General features: G+C 29.0%; 1 protein-coding gene across 1 annotated transcript in view; it reads left to right on the top strand.

Moving 5' to 3' along the window:
• Positions 1 to 1,300: 1,300 nt before the first annotated feature.
• Positions 1,301 to 22,775, top strand: part of LOC142333391 (uncharacterized) — a 44,152-nt gene continuing 22,677 nt past the window's right edge. The window contains exons 1-8 of the mRNA XM_075380422.1: positions 1,301 to 1,316; positions 6,407 to 6,519; positions 7,991 to 8,067; positions 10,737 to 10,912; positions 12,658 to 12,795; positions 13,737 to 14,576; positions 17,076 to 17,218; positions 21,964 to 22,048. Coding sequence (XP_075236537.1) covers positions 1,301 to 1,316; positions 6,407 to 6,519; positions 7,991 to 8,067; positions 10,737 to 10,912; positions 12,658 to 12,795; positions 13,737 to 14,576; positions 17,076 to 17,218; positions 21,964 to 22,048 — 1,588 coding nt within the window. The remainder of the gene's footprint in view (positions 1,317 to 6,406; positions 6,520 to 7,990; positions 8,068 to 10,736; positions 10,913 to 12,657; positions 12,796 to 13,736; positions 14,577 to 17,075; positions 17,219 to 21,963; positions 22,049 to 22,775) is intronic.

The following is a 22,775-nucleotide window of genomic DNA, read 5'->3' as shown; positions in this document are numbered from 1 at the left end:
CTGCTTGGAGCCAAATTTGCGACCAAGCATAAGCTCAACTCCAAGGAGTGCCATCACCTCAAACTACCTCAGAAGGGCACAAGACCCCGCCCAGGCAGCCAGGACTGGGTCTTCCTTGCTTGCAATGACTCAAATGATCCCAAAGGGTTCCCCTCACTGGGACTCCAGTCTTAACACCTCGTCTCTAATGAGGATCCCCCACTGGGACTACGGTCTTACTTTCCCCCCAACGGCGCTGCAAGAGCCGTTCCCACCCAATCATCGAAGATGAGAAGCCGGAGCATCCCATTCCTCCAGGATGAGTCTGTCCCTTGCAAATACCACAGCGCAGCTGTGTACACACATATTCATGGTGCTGGCACAGGTAGTACCACCTTACATCCTTGACCTCCAGGTGCATGTCCGTGCGATCTACATGATAGACAGTGAGGTTCCTGTGTGCAGCCCCTCCTCATGTATTTCTGCTTTTAGCCATCTGTCTCAATATTTATTAGACTAAAATACTATCATCCTAGGAATAATACATTCTCATTTCTTTTCTCTAAAAGGCAGTCTTTATGGTGAATAAATTGTAATATCAAATAAAAGCTGAAAATCATCTTCATTTTAGTGAGATTGAAATTGACATGCTGAAGTGAAGTGTAACAGTACAATATTTGACTCTATGTAAAATTTAATGAGAAACCATTTTACTCTTATCTTCCTTAGTTTTTCACTTTTCTGGTGTTGGATGCTTGTTATACTTTAGAATGGTTTTGCATTTTTCAGGAGGGTTTTGTGGCACTCTCTCTTTTTTTCTGTTTAGCCTCTGGAACCACCATAAGGTATTACTTCAGAGGATTAATGAGGATGAAATGTATAAGTGTAAATGAAGTGCTGTCTTGTACAGTCTCAGGTTGACCATTGCTGAGATGTGAGGTTAATTGAAACCCAACCACCAAAGAACACTGGTATCCACAATCTAGTAATACTCAGATTCTATAAAAGTAACTACCTTTATTAGAATTTTTTGTTTGTTTTGTGATGTTGTCAAGTATTGCACAATAATTACTATTATGGTATCTTAATAAATTATAATGATATTGATATACTTTCTTTTTTTAATTCAGGTGGCTTAGTCAAATTAGTTCCAAGTCAAACTGAACCAATAGAAAGTAGAAATTTTAAAAATTTGGATCCTAGATTATTTGGAAAAGGAAGAAACAGTTTATTACAAGATGATACTAAGACATTTTCCAAGACATCATAGTATACACCATTACCTTCTACATTACCGCCTTTTAAACCACTTTCAACTGATATGACGGCATTATATGGTAAGAATTAATTTTTTATACGTTATGTAATGATGTTCTTGAAACAGATAATCTGTCTGCATTTTTAAATTAATCAAATTAACTTCTGAAATAGAGTAATTCTTAAATTGATTTTTTCTTATATTCAGACGAGAGTTGCATTCATCTACTTGAATCATTTAATTTGTACTTCGCGTATTAGTCTTTTGTACTTTATACAAAAAATTGTCTCTTGCATAGTCTTTTGAATCATTGTACTTTATGAGTTTTTTTTTTAGAATTTGATAAATTTATCTTTATAATAAAATTTTCCCACAATAGACTGTGTCATGGAAATCATAGCAATAATTACATTACTAGAACTGGAGGCATTTGAACTTCTTTATAAGATCTGAGATATATGGAATCCAACAAGTTTCTTGTTATTAGATTTAAAAACTATTTTGATAAAATATTTGTATATGTGTGATATTTTGCATTTATTTACAATATTATGAAATTAATCAATGCATGATATTTTTTGTTTCTTTCTGCATTGTTACTACACTATTTAACCAATTAATATTATCTGTTCTCAGAGGTAATCAGAGGCTGTATTTCTTGTTTAGGGATATATTAAACAAACTATTTTTTTTTTTAATTTATTAGTTTTGTTACAGAATCTGGATTTTTCACTTATTTCAATGTAGTATAGTGTAGTTATAAAATTCTGGGTTTAACTCCAAGAAAATGTTTCTCTCTTGGAATATACTAGTACAGTACAATGAAAAATATTACGAGTATAATGTTGGCTTAAATACTGAAAAAGCTATTCCTTACTGATTCAAAGAAAAGGCAATTACTATAGAAAATCATGTAGTCTGTCATAGGGTAAAGTTATTAATGAGAACGTGACTATCTGTTCTAGACTTAAATCAAGAACTAATTATCAGAAAAACAAATGAAGTATGACAACTATTCAATGCAGACTGCTTTCCAACTGGATGGAAAACTTCTTACTTACCAGTTACAAAGTAACAATGAAAATATAGAAATAGGCTCATCTGGACCAAAACACATATACAAAGAGGAAAAATGATCTTTTCTGGTAGATATTCCTTTTTTAGGGGCAAACAGTTGTACGTGTATTAAATTCATTAAAGGCATCAAACAGAATAATTATCTACAATCCACGAATAACAGCCAGCTGTAATAACCAATTAAACTCCCACAAAGACATTTTCAAGTTTGTTTTATGTTTAAAGGCTCCAATTCACTGATCTCATTGGTTGGTATGTTGAAATATGATTAATATATCAGGATTCTGCAGATAAAAGTAGTCACACAGATTCAAAATCTGTTTCTACAGAGAAAGAGAGTGTTATATTAAGATTTACTATCATTTAATACTGCCATGGACATAAAAAGATTTTAGAAGCAAAAACATTCACGTGCTCCACTGCCTGGTTAATATCAGGTAACTTCTGTGTAATTCAATTGAACATCTGAAAATTCTCAAAAGATTAACTCACAAAAAAAATAAAAAAGTTATTTTTTTTTAATAAGAAATAAAAAAATGTATGGTTATTGAATCTATCCTAAATGATACATACGTGTATGAATTAATTACCAACAAAGGAGGACACAATATTAGATTATTTTTTTGTAATTAAAATTACATTTAATTAAACAACTTGAAATTAAAAGGGATTAAATTCCTTTTAAGCCCAACAGGTTTATTATTAAAAATTCCCATTGAATAATAAAATAAATAATAAAAAAAAAAAATATTTATTATCTAGCTATTTAAAAAGTAACAGAATCAGAATGTTGAATCCTTAAATTTAATCTTATATTTAACCCTTTATAAACATTTTTTTGACAGGTGCCTAGAATTTGTTTAGCAAAATTTCATTTTTTTTTTAGAATCACAAGTAGGTTCAAGTGACACTATTTACGATAAAATCTGGAAAATTCTTGGCCTGACAAAGAAAACAAGATTTTTCAAAAAAGTTTTTAATATTATTTCAATGTACTTACCTTGTTGATACATTTATTCTAACTCTTTCCAACTTTTTATTATTCTGAGTATAATGCGATTTATCCAGTTCTGCAAAATAAGAGGTTATCTCAGATTTAACTTCATAATTTGAAGTGAATCTTCATTCAGCAAGACATTTCTTCAGATTTGGGAGTAGGACATAATCGCTGTGAATCAAATGCAATAAATATGGTGCAGTTCAAAGGCTAGATCATGAAGTTTTGCCACAATAACCCAAGATGTGTATGAACACATCTTATCTTATTATTGTGGTGAAAGAGTGCTTTCTATTTGACTAGAAATGGACATTTAGCCTGAATAGCATTCTTCAGTTTTTTTCAATCAGTAGTGAACCATATTCCTTTTCCCAAGTATTTTATGAGTACCACATTATAAGAATTGCAAAAAAATTTTGCATTACTTTTTCTTCAGATGGAACCATTTTCATTGTATTAAATTTATTTTTATCTGCTCCCAACCACTATTTTTGTTGGTCTCTGATATGGTGAGTCTATGTTTCATTTAATGTTATAAAACATTTTAAAAGATGCAGCAGAATAGCATTTGTTTAAGTTTAAATAACTTTTAGAAGTGTTTTTGGTCGACTCTTAACACACGCAACACCCAATGAGCAGAAAGCTTTTTCATAGCCAAAACATTATGTAAAATGTAGCGGACTAGGTCTATTAAATGTTTGAAACATTAGCAAGCTCAGTTACCTTCAATCAGTAATTATTTAATATATAATAATCATTGAGGATTTTTCTGACAATTTAGTCTATCATAGTGGTTCTTGAGCATCCTGAGCATTCATCACCTTGATTGGATGTATGATATGTTTAAATTTAGCAGCTATTGAACATGAAAAGGAAGAATTCTTTAAAGTAGAATCTAACTCTTTTTTTTGTCCATTAGGGTTAAACTTTTAAAACCAAGTACTTTGTAACACCTTGAACTACAATTTTTTCAGAAAATGTCAATACTTTTATGTTTTACTCGATCGCCACAGACAAACAACTAAATTCATATGTTTGAAACACCTTAGGATGCCATCTAAAGGCTCAAAATTGACAAATATCAGTCATTCAGTCATACGTGTTCCATCTCTATGTTAGGCCAAGAACTTTCTAAACGACCATAGTAGTCAGTGTGCAGCATTTCATATTTCTTATATGTTTCATATAATATTGAACGTATTGAACAATACAACAGTTTCTATGAATTGATTAAGGAAAACTTGATTCTGTTATTGTTTGTTTAAATTTGTGGAAAAGTATGAGTTTTGTCTGCCAGTGTAATAGTTAGACTTACAATTTAATTTTTATGGACATTGGTAAGTGTTTTGAAGCTTGCCTTAATACGACCTTGTGCATTTTTATTTTTTGAAAATAAAACTGCAAACTTGTTTCTTGAAAATGTTTATAGATCTGTATGATTGCTGGTTGATGTACATCTCATTGTACAAAATGGCGCTCAAAATGATCCAACATTTAGTTTTGTTAAAAAATATTTATTTTAATCACATTACAGAAAAGTAAAATACGTGTTTACTATGTACCTGTAGATTATGTTCTGCTTATCACATGTTCAATATGATCATCATCATGTTCAGGAACTTCTTCAACATGAACTCCTATGTTGTTAGTAACTCAACAACTCATATCCTCGGTTATCTTGTCGCTCACTTCAATGATCAGAACTTGCAGTTCCATCACTGTATGAGAATATTTAGGGAAAATCTTTTCCTTTAGAAATTCCCAAAGAAAATAATCACACAGATTCAAATCAGGACTGTTCAGGGCCCAGTTCTCTCCACATGCAAAACGATAAGGAAATCAGTTTGAAATGACATTCGCATTAAAAGTTTCATGCAGAAAGTCTAAAACAACATTAGCTGTGTGCAGTCTGGCTCCACCCTGCATGAACGACTCGTTTTCTAATCAAAGCCCTTTTGCAAGAATCTGAGGAACAAAATTATTATGCAGCATGTTTAGATAACATTCACTGTTCACTGTCTGTTCAAAAAAGAATGGCCCTATTACTCTGTGACTTGAGATAGCAGCCTCTACCCTGTAATTCATGGAGTGTGATGCCCCTTTTCATGAAGCACGTGTAGATTTTCAGAAGCCTAAAAGTGGACATTTTGTCTTTTAACAACACCATCTAGGTGAAAATGTGCCTCATCTGAAAACCAAGCATCGTTCAACAATACATCTTGGTTCACAGCCCATTCAGCAAATGTCATTCTTTGATGTTTGCTGTCAACTGTTAATTTAGGCAATTATTATTTTATACAGATACAAATATAAATCGGTTTTTAAATTTGCTCCACAAATCACCAAGAAATCCCAAGTTGTGTTGCCGTTTTTCATTTTGGTATGCCCAGGTTCCTTAGCAATACTGCTCTGACAGCTTCAACATTCTGTGGAGAACGAACATCAGTAGGCCATTCGCACTCTCTAACACTGAACCATGACTATTAATTTTTTTTGTAGAGTCTACGTATTTTTTAAATGAAGGCAACCACAGAGTTTGAAAATGTGCACAAAACCATCTTGTGTAAGCATCACACTTTTCATTTCATTCCTTTGTCAACCATCTTGGAATGAAACACAAACAGCGCACTCTGAAATAGAAGAAACTAATATTCATCAACTGTTGTCACTTCTGCCGACATAAAACACATTATAATTATTAACTTAAACAATTATTGCCAAAACAAATGTTGGATCATTCTGTGCGTCACTCTGTATATTTTCTTCATAAAGAATTTTCTTTTGTTTTTAAATTTTGCCTGAATATTATATAACATGCTATTTATAAGTGTAAGTATACAATCAATAATGTCTGTCTACCATTTTACTATGTTGAGAGTTTTGTATTCTGCTAATCGATGTATAAGAATGTACCTAATAATTTTCTTGAACATTTTTCTTTAACATTTTATTGTTTTAAAACTGAAATTACTTTGCAGTTATTAATGTGATAATGCAATAATCACAATCATTTTATCAGTTATAAAAAATTTAATTAAAAATTTATAATGAGCATAAAAAATTATGAATCTATAAATTTATTCTTTTTTTTTCAGTTCCAAGAGTAGTTGAAGGACAGCTTACAATTGATAATTTAGAATTTTCACAAGATCTTTTTGACCATCATTCACCAGCATTTAATGAATTAGCAAAGACAGTTGAAGATGAGGTAATTAAAACCAAATATTATTTTTATTTAGTTTTTTCATAAGTTAATGCATCCAATAAAATTTTTAAACAGAATAATTTTTTTGCAATTTTTAAAAATGGCATTATACCAAAAATAACTGTTTAATAAGATGGAAGGTGGAAAAATACCACTATGTTCAGTCAGAAATTAAGGAAAGAATTAACAGAATCTACAGCTTTAAAAGAGAAAATATTGCAATCGGTCCAATTTGAACAGATGCGGTTTTTTCAACAGATCCTGATGTTTTAACACCTAAGGAATCCAAAAAACTGGATTGAAATTTTCTGGATGTTTTTATGTATGTTGTGTGTTTGGTGTCGCACCCCTTATACCTCCAGAACTACTGTACCAATTTTGACCAAACTTGGTCGGATTACTTTTATGTATGGGGCATTGATGCCATTAAATTTTCAACTTAAAAGGTCAAGGCAATGAGGCTGTAGAGCAAGGTCACCATCAGTACTTTGAAATTTCACCTAATTAAGGTATTATTTTTCTTAGGCACATTTGTTAATGATTAAAATATAATATTTTCAAAAAAAAACTTTGCAAAATTGCACCCCATCCCAAAAAATGTTCTAAATAACCTTGGCTAAGTGGGTGTACTGCATTAATAGTACCCCTTCTCTCACATGAGCACTAATGTAGCACTGGCATACAGCTGTTGTTGTAGTCATCTGCTATGTAGTGATATCACAGGTGAGTGGTAGAATTAAATAAATTAATAATATTTAAAGTATAAACAATATTTAAAATGGCCACTAATACCGCCATACCTGCGCAAATGAAATACAGTATACACACACGCTTTAATTAGAATCATTGAATTAATTAAACTAAAAATATTGTATTTAAATAAAATGATAAATATTTTAAATTAAGTTGTATGTGTAAGCTGTGCATTGTAAAAAAGCCATATGATAGGAAACTCCTACAACTGTGTTGCCAGCTTTTTTTATTTAATAATATCAATGTAATATTACTTGATAATACTTAATAATATTACTTGATAATTAATATCAGAAAATCAACCACTAGAAAATGAAATGAAACTTATCAAATGAGCAATATCTTTTAGACTGTCATCTTAGAAAGTTTTTAGTATTAATTTTAAATAATAAAACTTCTGTTAAAAAATTACAGAATAGTCTTGATTTTCAAAAACATTTAAAATTAATAAAAATATTAATATTTAATGTAAAAAAAAAAAATAAGTAAAATATTAAAAATTTCATATCTGATCGTAGACTATGATGTATAATCAAATTGATGCTTTCAGATTTAATCTTCAGAACATAAAATAGCTATAGCCAACATAATAATTTGAAATTTTTCTTAATATTGTACTTAAATTTTCTGGTTTTATGAAGTAAGCTAATTACTCTGTTAGTTTGTTATATTGTTCTATAAATTCATGAAGTTATTGTTATTTTTTTAATAATTATTTTAGATTAAGCGAGCTGTATTTGATAAACAGACTTTGAATTACGGACCAGCAGATTTATATGTAAAAGTATTAGATATGAAGTAAGTACATAATAAATATTTTTGTAATTTGTAAAAATTTAATAATTCATCACATTGTTTGTATTTTCATATCAATTTACATTGATTTTATTGGTTATTCTCTGTAAATAGTGTTTTATCTGCCTAAAGGAATATATTACCATGTTTTTCTTAACACATTTGGTTTTGTTCTAGATAGGTAAGAAATCAGTTGTTAGTCATGAACCCTGTTCATTTTTTAATTTTTACTTTCCCTGCTATGTACTATATGAAGGATAGTAAGCTAACAAATTTTGCATGTCATGTTTTTGTAAATATTACGCTTTCTCTGAATTCTAACACAATTTTATCATGAAAAAATTATGAAAGAATATATGTATGTGTGTGTGTGTGTGTGTGTGTGTGTGTGTGTGTGTGTGTGTGTCACGTGTGTTTATTGTTTGTGTGTGTGTGTGTGTGTGTGTGTGTGTGTGTGTTGGTTTGTCTTTTGCTTGATATCTCCAGGCTGGATGGATTGAATTGTATGAAATTTAGAACAATGATTTCTGTGTATCAAACACTGATAGCATTTAATTTAATCACAATCGATCAAGGATGCAGGAAGATACAGACCTCACGCATCCAAACTTGTTATAGTATCAAACTTGTTTTATTTTTCGGATGACTATACTTGACATATGACACTGTTCTGTTTTGTTTATTTTTTCATGCAGTTCACATAATGAATTGAGACAACTTTAGTTAGCAAAGAAATGGTATTGCAAATCTTTTATTTTTTAAATTTTTACAACTGTTATCTTTGTTCGATTTTATTCTTCATGTTATGCCTATTTTAAATTATATATTTAATATTAATAGTTTATAAATTTATTTACCAAAAATGTAATAGAAAAGACTTATGTAATTCTAAGTAAATATGTTTCTAAAGAATTAAAATTCCATAACTTCTGATGTTAAAGATGGATATAGACTTTTACAATTGAAAAACTTCATGACAAAACTTTAAAATTATTGTCCATTGTTGTAATGTTTAACTTGTATTTGTTATAACTTATATTAATATGATAAGACTACTTTTTAATTATGCAGGACTGCCTTTCTTTATTAAATTGTTTAAAGAAAATAATGAAACATGATAAAAATTGTGTTAATGTAATATATAAATAAGTTAATCTTACTTTTAAAGGGTTATCTTGTTAAGTTGATTAAAATTAATTAACCCTATTTTACTTATTTAAAGTGTGATTAACCTGTTTTCATATTAAATTTGACAAGATTAAATAATTTTTCTTTTAAATTGTTATAAGAAAAGAATATCAAGAAAGAAATAATGTTTTATAGCAATTAAACTAACTTTATCTTACATTATCCTGGACCACAGTTACACGTATGAAGTCTGTAAATAAAATAAATGAGACTGGTTCAGAAAAACTAAAAATGATTTTCCCACTCTTCATAGCAGTGTCAAAACTCAGACATCGGAATATCCTTCAAATGGTCAGTTACTTTTTTTAATGTTTTCTACTATTCCAAAATGGTGTCCTTTGAGGTGTTTTTTAGTCGGAAACAGGAAAAAGTCACAGGGATTCAAGTCAGGTGAATAAGGTGGTTGAGGAACTACTGGAATGTTTTTCTTTACCAAAAACTCATTAATTGAGAGTGCAGTGTGACAAAGTACATTGTCATGATGCAGCATCCAGTTGTCTTTGATGGTTGGTCTCATGTGGGCAACTCTTTTCCGAAGTCTTTCAAGAATTTCTCGGTAAACATATTGATTTACAGTCTGTCCTGTAGGCAAAAACTACTTATGGACAACGCCATTACTATCGAAGAAACAAATTAGCATGGTTTTGATTTTTGATTTGCTCATTTTTGCTTTTTTGGGATGTGGTAAGTTTGAACTGTGCTACTCCTTGCTCTGGCATTTTCTTTCTGAGTCTTATTCAAATATCCAAGATTCATCACCAGTAATAACATTTTTAAAAAATCAGGATCAGTTTCAATTCGCCTAGAAGATTGCGACACACTTCCATCCGATTGTTTTTCTGTTCAACAGTGAGGTTTTTGGGATCAATTTTGCACAGACTTTTTTCATCTCCAATTCGTTTGTCAAAATTTGATAGTCTATGGTTCAAATTCAATTGTTCTGCAATCATTCTGACAGTTAATCACTGGTCATACCGTATCTCGTCTCTGATTCGCTCAACATTGTTGTTACTTTTTGATGCTAACAGTCTTCCAAAGCATGGATTGTCCACAACTGATTCCCAGCCATCTGAAAATGCTTTAAACCACCTAAAAACTTGAACTACTGACAGAGCATCATCTCTGTACACCCTTTTCAATTTTGTAAAAGTTTCAGTAGCATTTTCACAGAGTTTAACACAAAACTTGATTGTTCAATGTTGCTCATAATTAGAATCACTCATTTTTTTAACGAACAACAAAAACTTGTTTCACAAAAAGTTTGTTTACGTCTCGTGTGGCAACAATAGACTAAGAATATTAGTACCTAATATAATTCAGCTATTCATATAACCATGTGTTTATTATTAACTTTACAATGTTGCCACTTTGGCTGTCAAAAAAACTATTCTCATTACTTTACATATAGACCTCATATATCATACATATTTTGTTTTTCTTTACCATAAAAAAATGTAAATTTCTTGTGTTACATCTTTTCACAGGGCTGGAAGTATAATTGTAAAATATAGAATTGGCTGGATAGTTAACGAAGGAATTATTAAACCACCAGATCCTATTTCAACCAATTCATTAATACATAGATTACAAACTCATTTACGAGATCATAATGGTTTTGTTTATAACTTTAAACTTCCTTCTCATAGTCTTCGAGCACATCGTAAGTATATAATTTTTATTAGTATTTTTCCCCCTTTAAGTTAGGAATAATTACGTAATATTCCATTCCACCTTCTCCTTAGTTAAGGTAATAGTAGTTCAGTTTATCTGATATATGCCAGAAGCTATTTTCAAAGACTCAGGTCCTAAGAAATCTAAATAGTATTTAACTTTCCCACCTAGCACTACAGCTGTAGAAGGGAAAGTATGGTAATTGGTCCAATTTGGGCATATGCGGTTTTCACTGAATCTTTAGGTTTTGACACCTAATGAACCCAAAAAACCAGATGGAAATTTTCTAGATGTTCGTATGTACATTATTTACACAGTATTCTGTGTTAGGTGCACTCTAAATCACCTTATATCTCTATAACTACTTGATCGATTTTGATCAAACTTGATCAGAATACTTCTATGTGTGTGGCATTGATAACCTTAAATTTTCAACTTAAAAGGTCAAGGGGGTGAAGCTATAGAGCAAGGTCATCCTCAGTATCTCAAGATTTCCCCTAATTAAGGTCTTATTTTTCTTAGGCACATTTGTTAACAATTAAAAAATAATATCTCCAAAAAAAAATTCACAAAATTACGCTCCCACCAATATGTGTCATTAGTACCCTCTCTCACCACAAGTAGCAACTTACATGTAGCTGCTGTAGTCATCTACTATGTTATAACATCACTGGTGAGTGGTAGAATTAAATAAATTAATAATATTTAAAGTGTAAAAAAGTATTTAATGTGGTCGATAGTACCACTGCATCTGCACGAATGAAATATGGTATGCACACACGCTTTGGTAGCATTATTAAATAAACAAAAAATATTACATTTAAATAAAATGATAAATATTTTTAATTAAGTTGTGTGTGTAAACCGTGTGGCAGGAGAGTCCTACAACTGTGTTGTCAGCTTTATTTCTAAGTTAACCAGTCAGAAAAAAAATAATTTTACACAAAATAATAGTTTGATGTAACTGTTTTTCAGCATTTTTTGTTAAATTTTAAATTGCATCAGCTTCTGTTAGCAACTAATATATTTTCAAAAATTTAAAGAAAAAATCACCTAGTGTTGGTTTTTTCCACCAGTTTATGAAATTGATTTATTAAATATTTTATTGGCTGTTCTACTTTATTATTTTTTTGCACCCTTAATTCTCATGATTTTACAACTGAGATCAACTTCTAAACAACCATCTAATTGTAAGAGTATGCAGTTTATTATTCTATCCAGGATTTCTTTTTAGATTTCTTTATCTTCATCTGCCATATCATTTTGATGATTTTACAATATAAACTATTGAACTGAATTTCATGAGTAATCAGTGATCATTTCATTCATTCTTTATACATATTTAATGGGAAATTTTCAGACATTTTTGTGTTTTTTGAGTATAGTGAATGCTTAAAAATCTTCTCAAACAAAATTAACATTTGTCTTGTTTTTAATTGCTTATTCCTTTTAAATATTTTTAATATCATTCAGGTACTTCAAAAATATTAGTAAAAATTTTAATCTATCTAAAGCAGCTGGTTGAGCTCTCACAAAAAACATAAGGTGTATTTAGTCAAAAAACAATGACTAATGTTTGATTCTAACTTAAAAATTTATATTTTGATGTTTCAGTAAGGTGATATAAAATATAATTTTTTAGTAATTAGTAGAAGAGCAATAAAAATTATTTTACCCTTGACTGCATCCAGTAATTTTGAAATCTTTTCATATAAATATATATTTTTTTTTTAGGTGTTGAAGATATGTGTGAAATAGATAATTATGGTTGTTCACATCATTGCCATTTTGATTATATTAATTTAATCTTTATGTGTTCCTGTCCTGATAGCTATCACCTGTCTGCTGACAATAAAACTTGTATTATTGAAGGTATTGTTTATTAATTTTTATTTATGTATATATATATATTATAATTAGTGTATTATAGCTACAGTAATATTAACATCTGAATCATTTAAAATAATCCATTTTTTAGTTTTGCTAGATGTATTTGCCCTGAAAATTTTAAACGAAAACATGAAGAAACATAAACATTTCTGTATATGTGTAATTTCCAATTATAATTATTGTAATTTATCTCTAAAACTGCCGTTGTAGATCTCAACATTAAATTAAAAAAATAATATGTTTATTGATATAGATTACAACTGTATGTTTAATGGTTTATTCTCATTGCAATATTGTTTTTTTTATTTTTTTTATTTTTTTATTTTAGTAGCAGTCCACTGCATTTATAATACAACAATGATCATATTTATTTATCTTTGTTGATAGTAAAATAAAGTTAAATTTGTAAGAATTTACAAAGAAAAAATAATTATATGTTTACCAAAAAAAATGCTCTCATAAATTTATTGTATGTTAGATTAATATCACTATGGCTGCTATAATGATGATGAAAAGTGATTTTGAAAAATTGAAAAAAGAAGCTATGAATGCTTTACATCCCCTTGATAAATCATTGATTGATAGTAGTAAAGAAAATTCTTCAACTAATTTTAATGAAAATGTAAATGAAGAAGCGATGCTAAATGATAATCCAGAAGCAACACAAAAAAATCAAGAAGAAATGTTTAAAAATAATGAACCTATAAATCATAAAGATGTAGTTACTTCTGATGAAGATAATGAAAATATTAATAATTCAGATGATAAATTAATTGATGATTTTAATCATAAGTACGAGTACAAAAAGAACGATAAGAAATATTTTAAGCAAAACGTAACAGATAATGAAAAATTATTACATAAAAAGAAAGATGGTATTAAAGATAAATATTTTGATGAAAAATCAGATTCTTTTTTTTTAGAAAATAATTCACCTGTAAATAAAGACGATCAGACTTCAACAGAAAATCCATTTTTGTCATCTTTAGCAACAACATTACCATCTGAATCAGGTAGTATGATTGATGAAGAAATAAAAGTAAAAAATATTTCATCACAAACTAACGATGAACTATCAAATGAAGAAAAACTGTTAATACATAAAAATTATTATTTTGATTATGAAGACAAAACAGAAAAAAAGAAATCAATAAATCAAAATGAAGATATTCATGAAAACGATTTTAATGTTCATGATAAAAAAATCAGCGTAGATGAAATGTCAAAAAATAATGATCATTCAGATAATAGTGAAGATAAGTCATTCACTGAATCAAATCCTGTTCTTCATAATATTGAGGAGGAAGTTACTACTCTGAAAACCATTATACCCGATGTTATAGAAGAATTAAATAAAACTAGTAATAATTTTATTACTACTACAGTTCCTAGTAGTGAATCAAAAGAAAAACTAAACACAAGTGATGAATCAAAATCAAATAAACTTAATGAAATGGAAATAATGGGCACAGAAAATAGCAGAGATGTAGCATTTACAACAGAACACTTTCCTGATGTGGATATGACTACAATGATAAATGAAAATGAAGATCATAAAACTGATTTAAGTAAAATAAATATTACTGAAAATTTAGAAAATGATGCTGTGAAATATAATAGAAATGATCATACCATTGAAAAAACAAAGGCAGATGAAGAAATGACAGAATTATTAACAGAAATTAACAACAATTCAACATCTGATAATACATTATTTGAAAGAATAAGCAGTTTACCATTTGGATTTTCAAAATGTGCATCAGGTAAGTTTAAAAATGAAACAATTTGTAAAGCATTCTCATTTAGAGATCAAGGTGGTTCTTTAAAATTTGACTCCTAAATGAATCTGCACTAAGTGAAACATAAAGTGAAACATGGCTTTCAGTGCCAAACGAATAGTATAAATAATATCCATTTGTTGATTGAATTAGTAGTAATAACAATTTTTGTACATTCTGCTTTCTGCCTTTTTTTTACTTTATTACTATATATAAAAATCTGGAAAAAATCTCTGTACAAATTTTTGGTATTTTCTAAAAACATAGTTTTATGATGGTTTTGTCAAGTTAATATGTTAATTTTTGGTTGTTAGAGAGTAATTTGAAATTAAAGGTCATTAAAATTTTGATTCTGAGTACTATGTTTGTCTTTAACATAAATGGCATGTGTTATTATTTTGATAGATAATTAGCCATTTTAAAGATCATGAAAAATATTAAATATAGTTTTCATGAATTGTGATTGAATGTTTCTAAATGGAATTAAAATGTCTACACCAATTAAATGCATCCAAAGTATATAAAAATGTGAATAAAATATGTAAAAATTGTATATATATATATTTGTTTTATTTTTGACTTCTATAGTGTTATTAGTCACTAAAAAACTGTTTGTAGCAAGTAGTGAACTACACACAGCATTCTTAATGTTGTAGATTACACAACAAGGTTAGTTTATGTGACAAACATCTAATGAAATAACATTTTTAAAACACCAAACACAAAAATGTGCAGATGTATTAATCTGTTCAATTGAGACTAAAATAAACAAAGAATACACATCAACACCAGTCAACTTCTTGTAATAAAAGTAAAAAATGCTGACTATTCATTTATATTTTCAACTGTACCATAGATTTATATATATATATATATTTATGTAGGTCAGTTTTTTTACCTACATAATATTTAATCAATTTTCTTTAAAAAAAGTTTTTTTATCTGATGTTAAAAATAAATTTTTCTCGTTGAATGCTACCTTTCTTTTCACAGTTCTTCTCTTTATAGTCTGTTAAATCTTTTCAGTCTGAAATAATTTTATTTCTTAAATAGGAGAAACTATTATTGTTTTAGTGTTGCTTCTCTAATATTAATCAAGAAGCTATGACTGTCTTCATGTACATTACCTCTATTTTTCACCTTATAATTGTATCCATTTCTAGGTATTTTTCTCTTTACTTTCTTCAATGATTCTCTGATTTTTTTTTGTTTTGTCTACGGCACATTCAATGTAAAACTTAAATAAAGCTGATTGTAGATGGCAACCTTTTTGAACTTCTACTAGAACATTTACATATATTATATAAATCTCTGATTCTTGCCCAGCTTGTATATTATCTATGTATCTCTAAAATTAAATCTAACATTTAAAAAATTACAATATTAGAGAATTTAAAATACACAACCATTTTTTTTTTATCTGTAGTGCTCCAGTATTTCTCACCATATAACACTTGTTACCAACCATGAGGATTGTAAGAAATTACAGAATATGATATAATAACACAAACTGATAAGCGAGTCAACACTAACAAATTTTCTGTAAATAATTTATTGGGACACTAGGACAAAGTAGAAGACAAGCTAAAACTGCAGAACTGTTCCGGGAAAGCCATACCGAATGAAATTCTTATGTATAAATGATAAAAACACCAGGACTTGACTCTAGTATCTTCTTTATGATTATTAGAAAACTAAAAAAACATATATTAGTCTTAGAGTAAGCAGTTGAAACCAAGATTTGTAAATCCTGAATTCAGAGTGAGCATTCTTACAACTTATTGAATTTGATTATCATTAGTGTGATTATTCAAAAGTAATTATTCAAAATATAATTCAAGAATAGAGAAGGACTTACTGGCTAGACGATAAGTGCTCACTTCACTTGCCCAACCGTCTAGCCAGGAGCCAGAGTCCCCTGGACCCTCAATGCGATCATATCCTCATGTTTGTAACAATATTAAATATTTTAGATATTCATTAAAGAAAAAAAATTAGTAATTTTACTTAAATATATTTATGCTGCCATGTTGACAGAAATATAATGAAGTAAAAGGATTAATACATTTACATATTATATATAATATGTAAATGTATATATATATATATATATTTATATATCATTGATATCAAGAAGCATTCTATAAATTTCTATACTTATTTATTTTTATAAAATTTCACAAAAGTTGTCTACAATAATTTTTTTTTAACAAAATGTAAAAAAATAAGTATAATAATTATTAATGTAAACAACATACTGTTTATAGCATATAATAAAATTTATTATACAGTTGTTAGTTCAATTTGTTCTGCCTGATGGTAGCACTTCATTCAAAATCAAAAATGTGAGCACATACAGCAAACCAATGCACCATGGTTTTTTTATTAGCGAGATACACTTGCTCATAGCAAATGTTTGTTATATACACTTGCTATTTCTGTGTGTTTTAATATTATTTTAATACATTATTATTTTGTAAATAGGTCAGTTTCAATGTACAAATGGTACTACGAGAGATGGATCTTGTTGTGTACCTATGTCAGCAAAATGTGATTCTGTTAGTGATTGCTCCGATGGATCTGATGAATTAAATTGTGTAGAAGAACATTGTCCAGGAAACTTTCAAGTATGTAATATATATAATGTTTCAATAAAATAGAAGGTAATTAAACTTTCTTTTTTTTTAAGTAGAGTATAATAAAAAAGTACTCAAAAAAGAACTGGTATGTTATCCGTCAACTTATCCAGTTACTAACTTTTTTACTGAGTATTATTTTATCAGTATCAATTAAACATGCATACAAATCACAAAGTGGTTCAAAAATGACTTTATAATTTTGATGGCAGGTAAAAATTTATTCAGAATACTATGGAATGTAGGCATAATGACACTGCAGTATATATTCAAGATTTTGAAAAAATCTGCTTAGATTTTTTACTTTCCCATCTATACGGCATTATAGCAGAGCTATAGCTCTAGAAGGGAAAGTATGACAATTGTTCCAATTTGGGCATATGCGGTTTTCACCGAATTTTGATGTTTTGACACATAAGAAACCCAAAAAACTGAATGGAAATTTTCTGGATGTAATGTTTGTATGTATAAGGTCTGTAAATAAAGTAATGAGACTGGTTCAGAAAAACTTTTTATTTACAATCCAATTATACGTGGACTCTATCATTTTCGAAATAGTTCCCTTGGGAAGCCAAGCCACGCAATACTTCAAATGATTTTCCCACTCTTCATAGCAGTGTCAGAACTCAGACACCGGAATATCCTTCAGATGGTCAGAAAACACTTTATTTTTGTGTTTTCTACTATTCCAAAATGGTGTCCTTTGAAGTGTTTTTTTAAAGTCGGAAACAGGAAAAAGTCACAGGGACTCAAGACAGATGAATAAGGTGGTTGAGAAACTACAGAAATGTTTTTCTTTGTCAAAAACTCATTAATTGAAAGTATAGAGTGAGAAGATGCATTTTCATGATGCAGCATCTAGTTGTCTTTGATGGTTGATTTCACGTAGGCAACTCTTTTCTGCAGTCTTTCAAGAATTTCTTGGTAAACATATTGATTTACAGTCTGTCCTGTAGGCATAAACTGTTTATGGACAATGCCATTACTGTCGAAGAAACAAATTATAATGATTTTGATTTTTGATTTGCTCATTTTTGCTTTTTTGGAACATGGTGAGTTTGAAGTGTGCCACTCCTTGCTCTGGCATTTTGTTTCTGGGTCATACTCAAATATCCAAGATTCATCACCAGTAATAACATTTTTTAGAAAATCAGGATCAGTTTCAATTTGCCCTAGAAGATCGCAACACACTTCCACCCTGTTGTTTTTCTGATCAACAGTAAGGTTTTTTGGACCAATTTTGAGCAGACTTTTTCATCTCCAATTCGTTTGTCAAAATTTGATGGACTGTGGTACAGTTCAAATTCAATTGTTCTGCAATCATTCTGATGGTTAATCGTCAGTCGTATCGTATCAAATCTTCTGATTTTGATGATTTTTTTTATGTTAATGGTCTTCCAGAGCGTGGATCGTTCGCAACTGATGCCCAGCCATCTTAATATGGTTTAAACCACCTAAAAACTTGAACTTGAGACAGAGCATCATCTTCATACACCGTTTTCAATTTTGAAAAAGTTCCTATAACATTCTCACAGAGTAACACAAAATTTGATTGCACAACATTGCTCATAATTAGTATCACTCATTTTTGTAACGCACAACAAAAACTCATTTCACAAAAAGTTTGTTTACATCTTGCATGGCAACAATAGACTAAAAATATTAACACCTAATTTAAATCAGCTGTTCATATAACCATATGTTTAATATTAACTTTACAGTGTTTTCACTTTGGCTGCCAAAAGAACTGGTCTCAATACTTTATTTACAAACCTCATACATGTGTTTGGTGTTGGCATTTAAATTACCTGATATTTCCAGAACTGATGGGATGATTTTGATCAAACTAGGTCAGATTACTTCTATATATGGTGCATTGATGCCGTTAAATTTTCAACTTAAAAGGTCAAGGGGGTGATGCTGTAGAGCAAGGTTACCCTCAGTACCTCGAGATTTCAACTAATTAAGGGTAATATTTTTCTTAGGCACATTTGTTAAAAAACCTATATTTGCAACAAAAAAAAATCTTTTTGCAAAATTGCATCCTCACCCCAAAAAAATGCTGTTGAAGTTGTCTGCTATGTTGTGACAGGTGTCACAGGTGAGCATTAGAATTAAATAATTCAATCTGACTGGGTCTTGAACTTGATCATCCGATTGATCTGGTACCTGGTGCATTACTCTAGTCTGCCAACCGTACCAGCAAAATTTTTTCTATGTAAGTTGTGAAATTACATTAGTTTAGTTAGTGCAAACTAACGTCGCTATTACTGCCACATCTTAACAAATTAAATACTGTATGCACACACGCTTTAATAAGAATCATTGAATTAAATAAATGAAAAAGAAAATGTATTTAAATAAAATGATAAATTTTTAAATTAAGTTATGTGTGTGTGTGTGTGTGTGTGTGTGTGTGTGTGTGTGTGTGTGTGTGTGTGTGTGTGTGTGTGTATGTAAACTGTGCATCAGATACAACCCACAGATGTGTGAGTTTTCTGTCACGGAGCTTAAGCTGCATTCCAGGAGCCAGCTTTTTTTTAACATTTCTTGTAAACTGGATAGTAAGAATTCACCAGTTACACTACCATTCAGCATATTTGTTTGATTTAGTGCTGTGTCTTCTGCCAATTTAATTTTCTTGGAATTGAAATAAACACTAGAAAGTACAATGTATTTAATACAGTCAATATAGTTTGGGATATTATCCGATGCATTCTTGTCTTGTAAGCAGTTTTTAATAATGTACTTTGTTTTTTATTTTATATTTCTTTTTTTACAAATTGATTAGGTGTAATCTTTATTATTGTAATTACATGACGACCCAAAAAGGAGTGTGATGTACTTATGTACTTAAGTATATGTATGTTTGTTCCACCATAACAGCTCAACGGCCGTACCGATTTAGATGATACTTATTATGTCAAAGACAAAAGTATAAAAGTTTACCACCAACGGTACAGAATTCAATAATCCTTCTTCTTACCTTATGCTTGTTGTTAGTAAACAAAAGCACTTTTGAGGGTTTCCCTAATCATCAGTTGATTAAACTATTCTTTTTTTAAAAATCACACATTAAAAATTTAAAACTTAAAATTGTAAACATTTAGAAATATGTAGTAATAATAATTAAAAAGATTAAAAATTTTTTTATACGTGGCTAGCCACACATTCACTACTGTACTATATACTGTAGAAGTATAATACTGTACTTATGACACTCAGTCTGACAAAAAGCTGTTTATTATTAGAGTGGAAGGATGAATTTACAGAATATTTAGATCTAACAGTGAATATGAACAAGAAGGGAATGTATTACTCACTCATCTAAATTTATATCAAAGCAATGATACAGAAAGTATAGTGAAAATTTAATTTTTAGAGCCAAAAATAATTTAGAAATTTTTGCATTGTAATTACTTACATGAGATTATGAATTATATTAATTGTTATATGAATTGGTTATTAAAGATATTAAAGACAAAAGAAGGTAATAAATAGCATGAAAGATAAAAATTATATTTAAAGGTTAAAATCATTTAGAGTTATTCTAAGATGTAAGAGTTTTGATGATAAAGACTTAAGTGACATAAAACCAAAAATCAATAAGTTGGCAGCATTTAGATATTTTTTAGCAAGTTTATAAAAAGATAAAGTGCAGTGTTACTGAATTTATAGATAACTTGAAATATCTGAATCATTCCAAGGGTAATGCAGTGAATGTCAAAATAAAACTGATTAGTAAATATTCCAGCTAGGAAAATGGGCTTGCTGTCTTATGGAAGAAATTTACACTTAAAATGATGTTTACACAATTATTGAGAAATATCTTCTATTTAAATTAAACGATATTGTATAAAAACGAATTTAAAAATGAATAATAAAAAATACAAAAAAATATATAATAAAATTAAAATTATAGTCAGAACATGTGTTCAGGGAATTTAGTATCCCATGTCCTTATTGGAGTTAAAGGTACCATCTACGAAAGAATTAATGAGTAAAGCTTGCATTTTGTGGTAGACTGGTAGTGGAAATAAATCCTCCTCTTGATCATGATACTGTTGTATCATGAGCGTAATACTGTTGATAGTCTTCTCAATGAAAAAAAAAATAATCTTAACTTTGCTAAGAACATAAAACACATTAACTTTGGATTGTTATGAGAATCCTTCCTACTCATGGGAAATTTATAGTTCTTGTTTTCTGCCCCCAGATTCTACAGTTGTAAGCATTCACCTTATAAGCATTATGAAATGTTGATTTAACACAAAATATTAAGTTTCCAGTAATATTTCTACATCTTTCTGATTAAACATTTGTATAAATAATTCATAACAAGTCACCTTAATGATAAAAATATTTTTTTGCATAATAATTACGCAGTTTAAATAGCACATACCAGATGTCAAAAAATCTGGTAACAGTCTCAAGAGATGCAATTCATATTGATTTTTGATGACCGTAAATTTTTGTTGGTAGTTGTGTATGTGTATATGCACATTAATTCCGATGCATTAATAAAATTAATGCATCGGAATAGAAAATTTATAGTTAAATTATCTGTTAATAGGGGTAAATAAAGTAAGTTTACAAACTGTAGATAACATTCTTGTCTGGCTATAAACACTGTTCAAAACTTATTAAAAATCCATCTCTTTTGTTGTTAATTTTATTTCATAATGAAAAAGATTGTGTTTAGTAGTATCAATTTTCATCTTGTACTTTGCTTTCAGTGTTCCAATGGAGACTGTCTCAAAAGACATTTAGTTTGTAATAATATTGTTGACTGCTACGATAATAGTGATGAAGTAAATTGTGGTAAGTGCATTCAGTAAATTTTTATTTTATGTTGTTTTTTCTTCATTTATTCATTTTCATGTTAACAAGAGGTATTATTTTTATACATTATTATTTATACAATTATTATTATACAATTATTATTATTTTTTATACAATTATATTATAACAAATATATATAATTATATTATAACAAATTATATTATTTATAACAATTATATTATATTATACAATTATTATTTATACAATTATTATTTATACATTATTATTTATACAAGAGGTATTATTTTCATGTTAACAAGAGGTATTATTTTTATACATATTTGCACATAATGCTAGCATTATGTGCAAATATGTTCACAATCTAGATTGTGAACAGTATATTAAATAAATAATTTATTTAAATCAGTGAATATAATAATTAATAAACTAAATGGATATTTTTTTGCATCATCAGTCAATTGACTGGTTTGATGCTGTTTCTTCATTCTTTCAGTTTTTTTCTAACTTTATAACCCCAACATGCCAAACTTTTGTGGCTGAATGGCTACATCGCTTTTCATCCAAAATATTGTGGGTTTGAGTCTCAGCCGTGCTTGGAATTTTTCATAATTAAAAAATTCAACTAACATCAAGAATCTATAGCTTTGTATCAGCTTGTTGTTTATGGCATAAATAAATATATTTTCTGCATCCCACATAGTCAGGTACCTGATCTATTTATAGCAATTTTTGTCTTTCTCAACAG

The sequence above is a fragment of the Lycorma delicatula genome, chromosome 12 (assembly GCF_047948215.1).
Source record: "Lycorma delicatula isolate Av1 chromosome 12, ASM4794821v1, whole genome shotgun sequence".
Lineage (NCBI taxonomy): Eukaryota > Metazoa > Arthropoda > Insecta > Hemiptera > Fulgoridae > Lycorma > Lycorma delicatula.
Note: the sequence above shows the minus strand (reverse complement) of the source record. Positions and strands in the feature narration are given on the sequence as shown.